General features: G+C 28.1%; 2 protein-coding genes across 2 annotated transcripts; one reads left to right on the top strand and one right to left on the bottom strand.

Moving 5' to 3' along the window:
- The first annotated feature begins 240 nt into the window (after positions 1 to 240).
- LOC100165815 (arf-GAP with Rho-GAP domain, ANK repeat and PH domain-containing protein 2) lies at positions 241 to 8,604 on the top strand. Its single transcript, XM_008188685.3, has 12 exons — positions 241 to 498; positions 3,221 to 4,666; positions 4,740 to 4,923; positions 5,016 to 5,133; positions 5,216 to 5,437; positions 5,504 to 5,907; positions 5,972 to 6,214; positions 6,282 to 6,527; positions 7,225 to 7,344; positions 7,420 to 7,502; positions 8,026 to 8,067; positions 8,146 to 8,604. Exons 2-12 carry the CDS (start codon positions 3,228 to 3,230, stop codon positions 8,282 to 8,284), a joined length of 3,240 nt encoding a protein of 1,079 aa, XP_008186907.1. The 5' UTR covers positions 241 to 498; positions 3,221 to 3,227; the 3' UTR covers positions 8,285 to 8,604.
- Positions 8,605 to 12,770: 4,166 nt separating this feature from the next.
- LOC100163777 lies at positions 12,771 to 19,435 on the bottom strand. The gene is made up of 2 exons (XM_029487741.1): positions 19,283 to 19,435; positions 12,771 to 13,239 (listed from the first exon to the last, which is right to left on the bottom strand). Exon 2 carries the CDS (start codon positions 13,232 to 13,234, stop codon positions 12,974 to 12,976), a length of 261 nt encoding a protein of 86 aa, XP_029343601.1. The 5' UTR covers positions 13,235 to 13,239; positions 19,283 to 19,435; the 3' UTR covers positions 12,771 to 12,973.
- Between the last annotated feature and the right edge of the window lie 475 nt (positions 19,436 to 19,910).

Raw genomic sequence — 19,910 nt, 5'->3', positions numbered from 1 at the left:
GCTTGAACGTATATTATTGTTCTATGATTATTTTAATGCAAATATTATGGTGTGAAATATTTATATATTATATTTCATAATATATTCTGTGGTGATGGGTACGAGTACAGAAAATAATAATATTACACAGCGATAATATTATGATGGAACTTATCGTAGAAGACATGTGGACTGTGGAACCACAGTATAGATAAGGTAGAACGTTCTGTAGTCTAACCACTATAATGTTTACCTAATCACTATTCAATGAGATCAACAGGTATCCGTGTCCGTACTGTTCGTGTAATGTAATAGTGTTTCACTGTTGCGATGATAACACAAACGCGCATTTCACAATATTCACTATTTAGTATTCAGAAATATTTTTTTTTCTAGTATAGCTATAATAGACTACAGTGTTCACTATACATTATAATTTTCACTCTTCAGTCTTTCTGTCATTTTGCATTAACTCGTCAATCATTGTTATCGGCAAACTAAATACAAAGGATAATCGAGGTAAATAATAATTAATAGTTAATGCTATGCACTTTAAATTATTTTTACACACATTTTAGCAACACGATTTATTTTTTTATCAAAATTTGTATTAAATAATTTAAGTCGGCCAATTTAATCTAAATAAGTGTGCAAATTAAATCAGTTGGGTACCGTACCACAAAATATTCTGTGGTCTATTCTGTGACAGTAGTACAGTGGTTGTAGTACAGTAATAAATATAATATAATTGCATATAACCATTGATTAAATAATAATAGTATTATATGGCTCACCTATCAATGGTTAAAACAACAATAATAATATTATTGTAATGTGAACTAGTTATGATTGTTTTTTAAAAACAAAACATGATGTAATATCTTTGTACATATTAATATTGGGTGTAAGGTACAACTTAAATGAAAATTATCTTCCAATGATGTTATAGTATTTGACATTTCATACAGTCACTATATTTAGTAACAAATTAAGTTATTATAGCAAAATAATTTTTTAAATGTCATGTATTGTTTGGAAGTAGCTAGGTATAGTAGGTACTGTTTCTTATCTGTGCGTAGTATATCTAGTATCCAGTATAGATTAATGGGAATGTATTAAACTGAAATATTTAATAAGTAACCATATATAGTCTAATACAATATGCTAAATTAACCTATTTAATCAGAATATAAAACATGTCCGTGAACGACTTTCTTTTCAAACACTGAGTATTACCACTATTACCTAATACATTTTTTACATAGGTAGTAACTTAATAAAAAAAAAATTGATGTATTTACCAATATTTTTAAATTTTATATATTTTAAGTGAATTTATGTGACTTGTTGACTTTATTTAAGTGTTTATATTTTAAGAGAAGAATGGTGATGTAATACCTAAGTATAGTCATTGTATAGGTAGATAATAAATGTATATTATATAACTATTACTGAAAAATTCTACCAGGTATCTGTAGATAATAATTGTAGTTCTTTAATATGATTGCTATTCACTGCTATAATATCCCAAATCTATCAATAAGTTGAGAAGATCTTTTGAAAAACCACGGTCTTAACATTAAATAAAATACATTTTTTTGATGTTATTAAAGTTTTACATTTAAATTAATATCTAGAATAGAACAATTATTTACCTATCTAAATATATTCCAGGTGTATATTCTAAAATGGCCTTGAGTTCTAAATACTTTTGTACAAGTACATTTTACACTTTTCACAGTGTGTGCATATGCATACTTTTTAGATTAATTTCTTTACATACTTATCATACTAGTTTAATATTGTACAATTTGTTTGGTACAGTTTGTATATTTGTGATACCAGTAACTAAGTAATACTTATGTTCATTTAATTATTAATTATTTTTACCAAATTTTAATTTTCCTGTTTAAATTATTTTAAAACTGTTTTTAGACAAAAATCAAGATATTAATAATATGTAGGCAGTGGCGCCGAAGTCCATGCTGACATCGGGCCGTGGCCCAACCACTTTTTTGAAAAATGTGACCGGCCGGCCATATTTTATTTACTTCATAACTTTATTATGAGCATGAGTATATTTAAACCGTGATTATGGATAAATGTATATCAGGGTGCCTCTATATTAAATAATTAAGATATTGAGGCCGGGAAGTTTTAAAATTGCCCGACCACATTTTAAAAACTTCGGCGCCACTGTATGTAGGTACCTATATTAAAAAAAAATTTCCCAATAATAAAATAAAAATAAAAATCTGTATTCATTGTGGCAGGCAATAGAAACCCTCTTTTCAATAAAAAAAAAATTGTATTTCTGAAAAGTCATTTTTGTCAATATAATATAAGTACAGTACTGGTAATCGGATAAAAAATCCCCGGAAATAAAATCCTCAAAGAAAATACTTATACATTTTAATATTGTACATCTTAAGAATCTCATAACATTAATTTTGTTAACAAAAATTACTTACATTTTAAACTATACATATCACATTTTGTAATAAAATAATTTATGATCTAGTTAGGTAGTTAAAATGCATTTAATGTTAATAATAATTACTTTCCTTAAACAAAATAAAGATTAATAAAGGATACAAGGGTTTTAATAGTATTTTAATTTTTAAACGCTATTAAAGCATTTAGGTCGTAAATGGGTAGCTATATAAAATAATAAATATTATGTAGTATAATATGTACCTATAATAATTGTTAAATAATTTTGTTAAATAATTATCCAATTCTTACTAATATGGCTATTATACTATATCAGCTTAACTGAAACTATATAACATTATACTGATTAACTTTCTTTATGATACAAATCTACAAATATGTTTTCTATTGTTATCAACATGATTTGATGCCCTTTTTTCATTCAATTTTATGTGGTTGAATTTGTCTCTCTTATTATATTTTAATTTTGTTTTTGTTTTTAATATTATAGGTATTATTCTAATGATTTTTAATTCTTAGAACAATTATCAACATACCTATTTAATTAGAAATAATTATTAGAAATAATAGTTCATAGTTATTTTTGTTTAAATCTTCATTTTATAATTACACCTACATTTTATAATCTTTATCTAGCCAAAGAATGTATTGTTATTATTTTAGTATAATTTTCTTTTGCAATTTTATCTTAACATTCCATCATAATAGCAGTTAAATATATTAATAGTCATAAATATTCTTTAAATTTGTTTTACACGTGATTTTAATAACTGTTTTTAACTTTTAGATGAGTAATGGAGAATTCTAACTACCGTCCATTGCCACCTCCTAGGAATAAAGTCACTAGTAAATGCACAAAAAAAAAGCCACCAGTACCATTACCACGCAAGAATGTAAACGTTTATGATAGTGATTTGAAAGATGGCTCAAGTTCAGTTTCTTCAAACTTTAAAGATATAAATGTTTTGTTGAAAAAAAATTTTAAACCAGAAATGAAAATGGCTTCTGAAAATGTCCTAGAAAGAAAAAAATCTGTCATCGAAAATACTAGAAGTATGAGTATTTGCATTGAAAAATCTTTTCGCAACCTCTTACCTAGACCTACACGGCGACATACAATTAGTCAAACATCTGAAGATTTTAAACCAGACATCAGTGAATCTCCAATCGATAATGATATTTTTTCCACCTTGAGTTTTGACTCTCCAATTCCATCAGACAGTAACTCTGACCGATCATTCAGTAATTATTATACAGAATCAGACTTTTGTAGCTCACAGCCTCCAAATTTTCCTCCACCTCCTTTACCACAAGATGCGTTATATGATAAGGTACCAAGATCAAGCAATTCTAGTAGCCAATGTGGATCATATTCAACAGAAAACATATATGAACTTATCTTAATTGGGCAGACAAAATCACAAGCTTATGAAAACTGGAATCCAACAAGTGAGAAAAGTTTTAGCTCAAGTGATACAAGTAATATTAATAATGAAACTAAACATAGTAAATCAGATAATGATGAAAATTTGCATCAAACTCATTTATTCACCAATGAAGAAATGACTAATGACCCAAAATCTGTTATATTACAATTTGACCCTTTACATAATTCATTTGGTAATTTATTGGATAAACAAAAAGAAGAAGAAGATTGCTCACTACTACAAGAAATCGATGAAATATTATATTCATCGCATTATAGTACTGTTGAATCTAGAAGTATTGTAAACTTAAATCTTGAAAATTTAGATGAAGATTTGTATACTATTCCTGAACCTCCAGATCGCCTGGATTCCATCAAAGAATCTCATAATTCAATAGTGTTACAAACCGATGGTGCAAATAATGTAGATTATAAAGAAGAAATTCAAGTTGATCCTGTTTATGAAGAAAAACCAAGAAAAAATTCTTTAACAAGTTGGCTAAGTATGAAACGCACTTTGAAAAAAGTAGCTGATGGATCAACAGGTTCAGTTAGAAAAATGAAATCAATACTAAAACCAGAAGAAAAAATTGAAAAAGAAGATATCGTAGAAGTAGAAAATTCCAATATCTTTCACAATGGTATTTTATTTGTTAGTATTGATGAAAAAAATAAAGACTTTGAAAAAAAATGGTGTCAAATCGTGGGTGGCCAACTTAAGTTCTCAACTAATAAAAACCAAACAGGAACATCAATCTCATTAGCATCATTATTGAGTATTCAAACTATCAGTGAACCTAAACAAAGGTGAATATATTATTAATCTTTTAATTTGTTTTAATTTCATAATATAAAATTATAAAATATTTTTATATTGCAGTGAAGGAGAGGATATATTTTGTTTTAAAGTAAAATTCATGGCACGTCCTCAATCAATTTTGTTTGGAGCTTTATGTACTACGGAACGTCTTGTATGGATGCAAAAATTCTTAGGATCAGTGACTTGTTTATTTCCACTCAAAACATCTTCCGAATTTAGTAGGGCCGGTTATGCTACGTTAAAGGTAATTATTAAATCTGATTGACATAACTGAATTACTTTAATCTTAATATTCATTGAGTTGTGTTGGTTTAATTTTATATCATATGTTTATAGGAAGGCATAAATGGAGAGTGGAAGCAAGCCTGGTTATTGTTACATAATAGGGTATTAACATATGCTAAGCAGACTTGTGGACCAGAATTGGTTGATTTAAGAAAAGTCAGAAACGTAGGTCAGTATATAAAATATATTGTATATTTGTATAAAACTGAATCAATATTTAACATGACTAACAATAATAAAAACAATTTCAGTGACTCAAGAAGATGAAGAGTTAGGAATAAGTATACTAGTTATAGATTATATTTCAAAATCAATTTATTTGAAATTTGATGAAGATTCAGAGGTTTTGAATTGGCAACATATAATAAAAGCTGAAACTGTGAACACTAGTCCACATTTAAAAGATCAGCAACTGAGTAAGGATCAAGTTCCAGTTATTGTTGAAAAATGTTTAAAATTCATTTACGCCCATGGTATGTAATCGTAATGCATATTTTAACGGTTTGGGAATTTTAAAATAAAATAAATTTTTTTAACAGGGTGCTTGACAGAAGGTGTCTATAGGCGTAGTGGCTCTTGTTCTAATACTACAAAACTTTTATCTGCGTTCAGAAAAGATGCTTGGGCTGTACAATTCAGCCAACAGGATTATTCAGTATACGATGTGGCGAGTGTTTTAAAACGATTTTTTAGAGATTTGCCAGAACCTTTGCTTACTACTGAACTCCATACTCATCTTTGTAATGCTGTAAAATGTAATTGTTCCGAAGATGAAAAAATAATACTTTACAGAAGTTTATTAGAGCGACTTCCAGCTATTAATTATGTGACTGTGCGTAAACTCTTAAGTCACTTGTATTACATCCAACTTCAAAATGAAAAAAACTTAATGACCGTACAAAATTTAGCATCAATTTGGGGTCCAACCTTAATGCATATAGAAGTATGTTAAAATAATACTATTATACAATTTGTACTTAATTTCAAATTTTTATTACTTATTTCAGGATAGTGATTCACTAAACTGGTCAAAAATAGAGGCTGAAGCTGTAAATGATCTTATACTCTTATATCCTAAGCTGTTTTATGTAGAAGAAGATGAAATAAAGCGAGAAGATCGAATTTTGGAAGCATTAATACATTATAATTTATCAAATGGTAATGCTCCTCAGCCATCAAAGCCTTCTGGAGATTTAAAAATTTGGATATATCTTGGTTCAAAAGATAGTGAAAATTGTGTCAATGTCACTGTAAGTTTGTAATTTATAATTGTTAAAAGTATGTTAGTTTTATACCTTGTGTACAATTTGTTTTTAGTTGAGTCCAAGTAAAACCGCATTAATGATTTGTGACGAACTTGCAAATAAAATGGGAGCACGTGGTGGATATTTACTTGGTTTACAGGAAGTTGTTTGCAACGGAACAATGATTCGTCCAATTCATCATTCAGAGTTGTTATTAGACATAGTACTATTATGGGCTTATTGGGATGTAAAGTATAGAAAGGACAATTATATTGTTTGTCTCCAACCAAATTCTTTACTTATTGAAATTATGCCATTTGTAAGTAATAAGTATAATGTATATAATATAATTAATATATATACAGTGGTCACCGCTTATTGGACTCGCAGTTAATTGACTCTTTTGCCTATTATACTCAAAATGGCTGGTCCCGATTTGCACATATACTAAAACATTACAAAAAATTTGTCTATTCAACTCACACACTGGTTTATAGGGAGCATTTGAAAATTAGATAAATAAATAAAGTATGTACATACATTGAACAAGCGTGCTTTAAATTCTATAAAAGCCAGTACCTGTATTTTGCTCTTATCGTGGCCATAAATTAAATTACCTTTTCACTATAAACCAAGCATTCGTTGATGTTAGTACGATAGGTAGTATATGAACTATAGACGTTAATGTATTCAGTGTATCTTATGTAACTATGTTTACATTTTTATACAAATTGTTTTCTGGGTAATAATTTTTTTTTTTTTTCGTTGTCATTTTGTTTGTGTTACAATGAACAAACACTGATTTGAGTGTAGTAAAAAAATTAGATGTTCTTAAAAAGTATGACGAGTTTTCTCAAATGAGCCAGCGACAAGCAGCATGTAAGTTGAATGTATCTCAAAGTATACTGGGTAGGTTAGGTTAGGTACCACTGTATATGTATTATATATGGCCTATATAGGCAGTGAATGTAAAACCAAAATTATAAACAATTAATAAGCATTGTCGTCTTTTATAGGCTAAAGAACATTTAACATTATGTGCAGAATTGAAATTTGCTGAACAAAAGAGTAAATCGTTTAAGTCTTATTTATTTGAAATAAGTGACGGAAAATTGATATGTTATAAAGATAAATCTGTAATTATTATTTATTTTATGTAACTTAATGTTCCAAGTACTCCGTTTTATGAATGATTTTTTTTTTTGTTTTAGGGATCAACATCATTATATGAATGGTTTGTTAAGGATTTAATTTGGTATATTGGATTTGAACCTAAAAGAAACCCACATGCTAGGTAAATATTAACATGTTTATTAATTTTCTATAGAACAGTTGCAGATCCATTATAATGATATTATGGACAAGTGTCCATTTTTTTCAATTAGATACACACTACTGTTTTAAAATTAAAACACTTATACCAGGTTGTACAAACTAATTGTTTATGTAAAATGTCTCCCTTTTTCGAAAATCAAACTCATTAATATGTCTTTTGGCAGGTCACAAATAAACAATAACAAAAGATAGGACATATTAATGTCAAAATTTAATGAATCAATAGAGAAAAGCTAATCAATTAATGGCTAATAACTAATGGCCCCTTAGGCATGATTTATTTATCTATGATAATAGTTCATTAAATTTATAATTTTTTAATGTAACTTGACATTTTTAACTATTTCAAGAATTCTTCTATGTTTTATTATTACAATACAATTGCTTGAACTTTAACAATATATTATTATCTTCAATATTGTAATGATTCCTTATCTAATGTTGATTTATAATTTTTAATAATTTATCTCCTTTTTGTTTAGATGGTGTATAACATTTATTTTAAAGAATGACCTACCTAAAGAGTAAGTAAAAGACAGTTGGAATTCACAATTTATCTTAAAAAATAATGTATTTTAAACCACTAAATTATTTTTGTTTAGATTAAAAGATAATTTTGGTTGGTCAATTGCTGGTACTACCAAAGAAGATCATTTACGATGGATGGCTGCATTGTTGTTATCTGAATACGGAGTTGATCACATTGCACCTCCAGTGACCATTAATTTATTAGATTATTAAAATATTTTTATCGAGGTATTTTATAAGTTGAACATAATATTATACTTAATCAGTAATGTTGTACTTACACTTTAATGTTGATGTAACATTACATCATGTTGTATTACCAATTTTAAACAATTTTATATCAATGTTTACAAACATTTTTCAATAGCATATAATTTCTCATTAATGTAAACAAGTTATTAAGTTGAATTGTGTGTACTGTGTACTATTATTTCAAATATTATTTTTATATAATATATATAATATTTGCTATAAATCATGATACAAATCAATCACAATATTTAAATAGTGGTTAATAAATCAATTATTCACAATTTAGTTGATAATCGATGATCTCATAAAATTTACAATAATGTTTGTAATCCCTAGAGTCTGAATTGTTGTTTAAATTAATAGAATATTAATCTTGCCATTCTTGGAATTCTTACTAGTCGAATTCTATACAATATTCATCATGATGTTACTATGAGTTATTCAATTTGATTTTTATAGTATTGTTAAAATAACCTACAAACATTAATAGTAATAAAAATGCAGACTGATAAAGAAAATCTGCATAACGCGCATTTAAAAATACCACAAAAAAATAATATTGTAAATTTTACGTTCCTTACAGCAGATATTTTTTTATTTTTGTGATAATGAATGATTTTACTTGCATATGGGCTACAAAAGTCTGTTATACTGTGATAACACTGTAATAAGACAATTTATTTTATACTTTTAATATTAAGAATCAATTATTGTATTTAATATTATACCGTTTTTTTTTTGTAATTGAAAATATTTAACAAAAAGTTAATTAATAATTTGGAATCATTTATAATTTACTATTTAGATATATAAAATATTCAGGTGCTATTAATATGTTTATTTAAATTTAAGTTTTTAAATTTTAAAATTATTTATTTTGAGAGTATTTTTCTTAAATACATATTATTACAGATTATTTTTATTTTTATTAAATCAATATTTTATGTTTTTCAACTTTTCTAAAACATTATTAGAATTGTAAATCAGAATTATGACCATTTAAGGTATTATAGAATTATTGATATTTTTTTTTTATATGTATATCAACAGTGTTATTTCTTTCTTTGGACGTCTTTTTTTTTGGGAGGGGGGACTTATCCCCTAAAGCCCCCCCCCTATTTGCGCCTATGGAAACTAGTAACTACCTAGTTTAATACATAAATAAAACAAAAATATATAGCTATTGAACTATTAAAGAATAAAATTTGTAAATGATCATAAATCCAATTTACTGTTTTATTTAACTTTAAGCAAACAAAAACATGCAAAAATAGCAAATTACTATTGTGCAGTTGGATAATATACTGTTACAACAATATTTAAATGCACACTATTAAAAGTTTAACTTAATAAAAATTAAAAATATGTGATTTCGCCTTAACCATTTGAGGCATAGTATTAGATGTACATTGTACATATACTTTTGAGTAACTATCAATATTAGAGATGTACTTCTGCAATTTAACTTGTTGAATCAGTTGTACTTAAACTTTAAAAACAATGGCTGAATTAGAAATAACCTTAACTTACAATAATTTTTAATTATGAATTAATATTTTTCAAAAATGTATACTGTTCAATTAATACAATACGTTTCATGTAAAAAAAAAAAATAACGATCTTAAAATTTCACCGATAACAATTTGGAGTATTCAAATATCTTTAAAACTATTTATATATTTATATATATTTATGTATAGCGGAAATGATATGTGTATTACGTAGGAGGCAGTGTCGGCCTGGCCATGGCCGCTAGGCCGCGAACGTGGCCGGGGCCCCTCCGGTTTTTTTTTGGGGGAGGGCCCATATTTTTGAGGTCCAGGGTAAAGAAAAATTGTACGATCTTAAAAATTGGATCAATTATCAGATGCTTACCTATTATTTATAGTGTGAGAGTAGTGCATACTAGTGCAAGTGTCAAGTAATAATTATAATCGTAACATTGTAACAATTAGTAGAAGGAGGTTTTTTGGAATAATCGCGCTACTGTAGGCCAAGTTAGGTTTTATCTCTCTAACCAATGTTTTGGACGACTGCACGAGGGTCCCGTTGTTGAATTCAGCAATCATAAGCGTGCGGACGGGGGAGGCAGGGGAGGCAGCCGCCTCCCCGGCGAGAATTTTCGCTTCCCCAAGATCTTCTAGATTAATATCTATCATTTTTTGATAATTTATTATAGTTACTGATTTATTCTTTGATAATACCGACTTATCATATCATCAACCTAATTTGCAAATCACTTATCACCAAAATGACAACTTTTCAGGCGAGAAAAAAAACGTTTTAAACAATCCAAACATTTCGTAGACCTGATTCCCCATTTGCAAAAGTTCTATCTCCATCATATTTTACATATTTCGCTAAACGACGGATGGAACTTAAATAAAACATATTATTACCTATTTTAAAAGTTGTTTTTTATTTATTAATTTTAGATTGTGATCGGAGCGATGAATATATTGATTTTACAATGATGTGTTTTTTTAAATTTTTTTTTTGGTCTTTCATCACCTTTTGGGACAGTAAAGTGATTGGATTTTCCTCAACAAAATCTTTTCTGACATGAATCTAGCTGGTACTATGAGGGGTCAAAAGTTTTCCAGTAGTTTTCAAAGGTGCCGTGAAAACAAAAGAAAAATTAAGGAAAAACAGGAATTTATACGCAAAATCGATTTTGATTTTTGGTGTAACTAAAACAAATTACTGTAAATATATGAAATTTTGACTGAATGTTTATATTAGCATTTTCTATACATGATAAAATTTTCAAAATATTTTGACTTATTTTGAGCTGTTTACAAACATCTTCAATTTCTAATTTTTTTTTAGGTTTTTATTCTATAAATATCAAAAAAAAAAATTTTGTTGCGTAAAAAAACTTGAAAAATTGATAGAAGGCTCATAATATAATGTTTCAAAGACAGATGAAAAATATTGAAACTCCATAGTCACAATTTTTTTTTATATATAAGCATTTAAAGTCAAATATTGACAAAATACGTAAAATTTACGAAAATTATTTTAAGTTAGAAATTCATAAAAAATTTTCTATTTAAATCTAAGATTTGAAAATGTAATACAAGATTCCTCATAAGTTTTTCTACCTTTATCAAAAAAAAACAAAATGTCTACAAACAAATGAAATTAAATTTTTATGAGCATTTGAAGTTCATATATTTTTACAACATTAGATATTCACTCGATTTCTCATGTAGCGATTTTCTTCTTTAGTTGAAATTCAAATTTAACACCATCTAATAAAGTGACCCACTTGTAACCTACTGTACAGAAGAACGACACCCACTTCCTCACTTTTTTAATTATATATTCTTAATAATTTTTTATTATGTCTTTTTGATTGTCAGAGATATTATTAAAAAGGACTTATTGAAAACTCTTTTGGTAATTTTATGTTTAGCCAAACTCTTAACGTATAGAACAATATCACGGTTTAATAGAACCATATATACTTGATTTTGTGTGAGGATTTATTTAAATTATCGTTGCCTCATATCAAGCAAAGGGAATTATCATTATCAAGGGAAAAAATCTGGAGAGGTGTTTGGAGTCTGGACCTTCTTAGCTAAGGTATTGCCTCCCCTGCCAAGAAGACCTGCGCACGCTTATGTCAGCAATCATGCAAATATTGCATATAAAATATGTATGATATTGTTGTATAAATAATATATATAATAATGATGAAGATAAGACATTTACTTAAATAATGTTATGCTTATGGCTTATGTATTTGTCTTCAAAGTTTAAATTCTATAATAAAACTATAATTTTAATTTTCGTAATTTTGTTTCTATGTAAACTGTAATATTATTGATAATTATTATTAGGTACTTATTGTTTTGTAGTTTTCATATTATGTTTCAATAGTTCTATAGTTTATTATTAAACGAATTATTCCCTACGTTAGGGTTCGCGTTAATATTAGATATACTTATATTATAATTTAATGTTATTATTTATAAATTATAAATAATGTCTTCTCGCAGCCTATAAGCAATAGTTATTTATAAAAATATTGTCGACTGCATATTATTCAGCTATGATTTGTCGATACAACTGTGAACTGATGCTGTTGTAGTAGCGTTTTGTCTATTGTTGTTGCCGCCACAGCGAACTAATTAGGTATAGTTCGCGATATCTTTGGTGTTATACTGTTGTATATTATTTGGTTATTTATTTATTTATCGCGGTGAATGTGTGCCATTAATTTATAATTATTAATCATGAAACGTATATTTACTAAATTATATAATAGTTTATTATGATTATAATAAAGGCACATTTTATAATATTATAATCCATATTGCTAAAAATGGCATAGGTATACATTTTTTGGGGGCCCCTTAAAAACTGATCCATGGGCCTTTGGTGTTCCAGGCCGACACTGGTAGGAGTGATACTGATAGTTTGAAACAAAAACAATAAACAATAACGAAGAAAATCAAAGCGGTTTATTTATAACACTCGTCATTTATTTTAGACAATTTTTATATTTGATGATTAAATGATTTACCATGTGCACTCTAACGCAAAATGTTTGTGTATGGAAATTACAAAAAAAAAAAAAACTATATATATTTAAAAATAAAAAGTTCATTATGCGAGTTTTAAAAAAGAAAATAATATCCTAATCTAGGGTACGGGTACGAATAAGGCTGCCATGCAGCTAGCTTCACACACCCCAAATGCAGCGTTGCATGCAGCCAATGCGGGTGTAGCGGCAATCAGTGCTCCGGGAACGGTGCCAAACGTAAACCCAGCGGCAGAGAAGCACGCAACTGTCACGCCAGCACATCCGGCATAGCAAATTCCGGCTGCGATCGGTCCGGCATTGGCGGAAGATGCGATTAACAGTCCGACCAACATCAAAGACCACATTTTCTGTCCAACCATGACGACTGAAAAAAAACGAATAAAATATTATGTAGGTAATTGTAAGACTATATTGTATCGTCACTCGTCAGGTTTCCGTACAAGCGGATTGGATTGGAGCGGAAAATTTGGCACTCGTAAAAAAAAAAATTCAAAATATTTCATTTACACGACGTACCCGTCGACGCGTCGAGTATTATACCGTGGTCGATCACGCTTATGTTTTTATAAAAACTTGGTTTTTTCTCAGGAAAACGTTTGCATGACATTGATAAATTATTATTATTATTTTTTTTATAGCTGAATAGAAAATATACAATACAAATATCATAACAAATGTAATTCGTCGTAAAATGTTCGTGATTTTATAGTTATACGCAAAAAAATGTACGTTTGGTTGATTATACTTTATACAAAAATTCTCACTATACCTATTAAACGTTATGCGACGGCAGTCGGACAGTGTCAACACCTACGCTTTGCTGTTTGTTTTATTTTTCTACATTTTCAAGTTTATAAATATTTTTGAATGTGAGGAAAAATTTAAAACAAATAACCTGAATACCTGATTAATTTTTTATACATTTTTCCGAAATAAACATTTTGTTTTAGCCTTTAGGAAATAACTCTTCTAAATGTTAATTGTCAGCGTCCAGCGAATAGCACGCATTGCAAAATATTATATTTTTCTATATTTTATATTTCGTAGGCTAAGGGGACCCCATTGACTGTGTTTACCTTAGAATTGTATCAAGATTAATAAAAAATAAAAAGGGTAAATAAAAGATATATTGTATTTGTATATATACTAAGTATACTTAGTCCCCCCCATGAAAAACTCCTGGCTACGCCATTGCTATTAAGGGGATCGCATCCCACGTATTTTTCGTACGTTTTAGACCAATAAGCGGTGGTAAATTACACATACTTCCGAATGTCCGATTTAAATTTTTAATATATGTATGAATTCTTTGGAAAAATAACTAGGCTTTCTAGGAAGTTGATTTTCAATTTTCAATTTTAAAGGACCATAAAATTTGGATATTTTTTTAAAAAATCTCATGAAATAATTGCATTACGTTTATATTTATTTTGGGCTTTTTGGGTGTTTTATCAAAAAAGTGGTTCTTACAAAGCATAGTCTAGAAGCTTACGAATTCAACCATTTTTTTCGGAATTACGATCAAATTTCAGGAAGTATGTTTAATTTACTACCGCTTTTAGTAGTTTTTATAGGTGATGCATAGAAGAATATATTTCGTTTTTCTCGATTTATTGACATGTACGTGTGCGTGCGAGAGTGGAACACGACGGATTCCGAACGTATCTACGCACACTAACGATCATTTACTTCGCAAAAAACCACACTGCGTAACGAGTCGAATAAGACATCTAATTTCCTATATGCGACCACTTATTATTACCACCTATTACTGATATTAAATCACCGCCTCACGACCACTTTACATTTTTTTTTTTTATTAGACATAAAAGACCGCGGCAGCTCTAGCCATTGGTCTGACAGTAAATTACATAATTATGACATATTTACAAAACATATACATATTAATACAACTTAAATTTCCTTATATAATGTGGATTTTTTTATAAAAATAAATAATTTTTGCATTGCGGTAGCTTCAGGACTGAGGATTTCGTGTAGATGGGTGGTTCCGAGGGTTTCAATACGATCTTGTTGGTTATTTCTGCAATCGGTGAATATATGTTTGATTGTGAGTTAGACACCACAGATGGTGCAGTTGGGTGGATCCTCTTTTGTCATAAGGTGTCGGTGGGTACATGAAGTATGACCTATTCTTAAGCGGTTTATAATTGTTTCTAGTCTTCTAGAACATCCGGGAGGGGGAGGCCATGGGATTATTGATTTTTTAATTTCGTTGAGTTTGGTTGTTTGATTTGACCAATATTGTTGCCACCTTTCGATTGTGTGATTTTTTATACATTTTCTTGCGTCGGTATAGGAGAAATCTGATATAGTGATAGCTTTAGGTGACATGTGCGAGAGTTTGGCGACCTCTTCGGCTTTTTCGTTGCCTGTTATATTGCTATGTCCGGGAATCCACATGAAAGATATGTGTTTGCCGGTGGACTGTGCAATGTGACAGGAGTTATGAATATTTTTTACTATATCAGTAGGATTGGTTGTATTTTTAAGACTTGTTAATGCACTAAGTGAGTCACTTAGTATAATACATAGTTTGTCGTCGATGAATAGTGTGAAATATTTTATGGCTTTTAGTATTGCTATATGGCTTCAGCTGTGTATATTGAACATTTGTCAGATAATTTAAGTTGAATTTCGATGGCGCCACATATGACTGCAGCTCCGACTCTTTGATCTGTTATAGATGCGTCGGTGTAGATCTGTGTGTGTGGTTCGGCTTTAGCTATGATTTCATTGAAGTAGTGTTTATATATTTTAGGATTTGTGTCTTTTTTTGGGACTTTACATTTATGAGACAGAAATATCAGATAACATATGCAGGCGTAGCGGCCTCTTAAATATTATACTACACTTCAATTTTCAGATTAGGTAGGTAGAAATTTAGAAATACTAAAGAACTTATTTCTATACTTAGAAATTGTAGTGCGTATAATATTTATTATAATTATTTTTAATCTGAAAATTGAAATATTATAGGTAGATATAATAGGTAATAATAACATATTAATAGACATCATAATATAGTAATATTATGAAACAAAATCACATTAAACCATTTTAAAGTTCATTACGTGTCTTAGGTATGTTTAGTTATGTAGAGATTATTACTGCAAAGCGTTGACTTTAAACGCGTCACAAAATAATAATTTTTTTTTAAACGTATCTGCCGGTGTGCTAATGGTGCTGAATAATAAAATATAATGTCGTATTGCGGTTTCAGCAAAATATTTTTATGTTTTCCAAATATATTATATTTGCATTGACTGCAGTCATGGCGGGTTGACACTTATATGTTTTACTTATCTATGTGCCATAACTTTTTTATTACCTTTTATATACTATTTGTTTTAATGTTTTGCACTTAGGCATATCGTATATGGTATAATATATGTTTACAGTATGGCTTAATCTAATATTTAAGTTATAGTTTACAGTTTACACTAGCGTTTATCAACTAAATTCTAAAAGATAAAAATATAAAATTATATCTTTAACAAAAAAAAATATAGTGATAACACAAATTATTTTTCGTTTATTATAAATATTTCTTTTGGGTGAAAACCAAAAGGTCGATTTTGGGCGAAAACAGGTCCACCCGTTAAATAATATAATATAATTTCATCTCATTGACTCAGCGTATTATGCTTTATAGGTATGACCGAAATATTATTACATAGGTACTCGCAAAATATATTCCCATATGAAATATGAATACTATGACCTGGGACTACCAAATAATTCATGACAATATCTAAGAGTAAATAGTGAATATATTATATTTAAAAACTTTAGTCTATACTCTATCAGTGGCGTATTTAGTATTTTTTGTACGGGGTAGATGACAAGAATTTTAGCTTACAGATTATGATGTAATAATTATAATATAATAATAGACATGTATTTAAAGAGCCATGGGGGGGGGGGGGTTTGTCCCCATATCCACCCCCGTAAATACGCCCCTGTACTGTACAGTCTATAATATATTATATTATAAAACAATACAATTATGCAATGCACCATATAAAGCAATAGCAGCATTAATATTTCCTATGCCATATGGTATTCATAGATTTGCAGAAAGTATATGATGGTACCTATTCCAAATGTAAATAAAAATAAAAATATTACGTTAGTATCTTTATATAATTATAATATCTATGTTATTCCTCAGCCCACAGGTATAGAATTAATGTAACTTGTGAGTTGTGACTCTCTTAATAGGCGTGTTTACGGGTATTTCTGTGTTGTACTTGCAAAATTCTGTGATGAGTTGATAAAATAAATATTATGCCGATAAAATATCTATCATGTAGCACGTCGAAGAGTCAGAATTGTTGGATTCAGATTTCAGCGCCCTAGACATAAGCCAACTCATTGTCGACCCTTTATAGGACATTGAACAACAATTTAATATACTATGCTTAAAAATAGTTAAGGAATCAGCATGCATTTAAAGGATTTTATGAGAGAGGTATTTTTGAGAGAGGCATGTAAGTATAGCAACAATTTCTAAAATAATATTTTAGGTTTTTTTACAAGGACTGACTCTATAGACATGCCATTTTTATTGGCTATATCAGTGAATAAATATTCTAGACACACATCCTTAACCATAGCCTACGCGAGTTGTGCCTATGTGTAAATCAATAATCATAGATATAAATAGATATTAATTCAATAATATGGATGTCGGATGTGACATTGTTTATCTCTTAGAGTAATAAAAGTATGTTTATCTACACTGTGGATAGAACTTCACGATTTTGAATCAATGCCGCATCCATATTCCATGTTTAATATCTAATGTCTATGAAGGCATTAACGAGTTAAAAAGTTAAAGTTAAGTTAGTAAGTTAATTTTATATTAACTTTTTAACTTAACTAGTTAATTTTGGCTTTTCATTAACTTAACTGTTAACTTACTAAATTTCTTTTTTAATTAACGTGAAATTAACGAGTTAATTTTTCATTTCAAGAAATAAGTTAAGTTAATTTATTTTGTTTTTAATTTTATCATATTTCACTACTTCAGTATATTTCGTTTTCATGTCAAAAAATATTTACGTGAATTGTTTAAGGTAAAAAATGTATATAATTCGAATTAACTAATATGGAAACACTGTATAAAATATAAACACTATAGTCTAATTTAGTTTTGGGTTGGAAAAAAATTAAGTATGTTAGCGTTGTATAAACAAATTAACTTTTTTTAACTTAATAAAAAGTTAACAAAAAGTGTGTATTAACTTTTAACTTAACTGAGTTAACCTATAGTTAAATTAACTTTTAACTTTTAACTTTTTGTTATTTGTGCATATTAACTTAACTTAACTGAGTTAAAAAAATCATTAACTTGCCCAGCCTTAACATTTTCTCCCCGATATATTTTTTATGAGGACATTTCCCCCCATTTTTTTTTAGTTTACTATTTAATAATATTATTTTGCCTATTGTCTAATATTTTCAAATATTTTCATAAATATATATTTTTATGGTCAACTGACCGACTTGAATCAAATTCAAAGCAATTATTAAATTATTAAATATCCAAACTGGTAAAATTTTAGCAAAAAAAATTAAATAAAAATATATGAACAAAGGCTAAAATATATGTGTTTAGAAATAACAAAAGAATACTGAATTAAATGAATATACTGAATAATATACTGAATTAAAAATGTTTTTTACAAATAATTATTATAATTATTATGTCGGAATTTGTAGCCATTTTTATTAATTATATTTTTTTTTAATTTTTACTGTTTTAAGTAGTTCAATGAATCAAACATATACATTTATAATCTATTATATTTATGAAAATAAAAAATTATTTATGTTAAATAATAAATAATATTATATTATTAAATTCAATATTATTAGTCAATAATTAACTTTAAAAAAATGGGGGGGGAATGTCCGCATCAAAAATATTTCGGGGAGAAAATGTCCATTTACTAAAAAAATTTATTATTAAACTTTTTAAAATTTATAAGTACTTGATTTGTAAATTTACCGATTAAAATTAGAAATTCTTAATAAATACGAAAATAAATTGTAAGTGTTCAAATATTCAACTGTACATAAGTACATTAATTGTATATTGTATGCCAAACAAGGCTGCGGATTTAAAATTTGTCAAATCATATTTTTTTCTTAGTTTATACTTGAGTAGGTACTTGACATTTTGACAGAAATTATGATTTATAGTTGCTTATAGTTTCCATAAGACTGAAACGATGGTTTCGTAGAACGTGTAGCTCAAGCTCTAAATTAATATCAATTAATATTATTTGTTTAAATTGAATATAATAGTATATAATTTGCAGAAAAATATAATACCATCTTAATAATAATAAATATTAATTCAAATTTTATATTCTCACCAGTTATAAATTGAATGTGGATGGCTCTACGCAGACACTAAACCGTGCTATGACGCCCTCACAGAGTCAGTGTCACACTCACACATGAAGTAAGAATAATGATATTTGACTTAAATACTACACAGATATTGGAGTTAATGGACGAATGAGTCATTCGAAATGACGAAAATCGGAGTTTGGATATCGGAATACCCGATGGTAGGGGAGTCGGTTTAGACTTCGGTACATATAACAGCGTTTTTCTATTGGTCGTCAATCGTCATAAAAGGATGAGACTGAGACCAGTTTTCGACGTTGTACGATTTGTCTAATATATAGCAATATGTCAATACGGCAATATCTATAATTAGTTAGTAAGTACCTAGTAACTAACTAGTAATTACCTAGTCAGTATTCAATATTATTAATATTAATAATACTCGTTACTCGTATAGGTCATAATAGCATTGATATTTTTTATTAAATTCTAATTAATCAATATCCAATAGTAACACCTATCTGTGTTTTTCAGATTACTTGTTTTTGTAGTTTGTAATTTGTATACCCAGTCACAGAGCTTTTTGTACATGGGGCTAAGCCGCTAAGGTTGTTTCAAAAACTACAGAAGTTGATTAGTGTAGTAAATCCA

The sequence above is a fragment of the Acyrthosiphon pisum genome, chromosome A1 (assembly GCF_005508785.2).
Source record: "Acyrthosiphon pisum isolate AL4f chromosome A1, pea_aphid_22Mar2018_4r6ur, whole genome shotgun sequence".
In the NCBI taxonomy this organism is placed as follows: Eukaryota; Metazoa; Arthropoda; class Insecta; order Hemiptera; family Aphididae; genus Acyrthosiphon; species Acyrthosiphon pisum.
The sequence above is the reverse complement of the archived record's forward strand: the minus strand, read 5'-3'. Positions and strand labels throughout refer to the sequence as shown.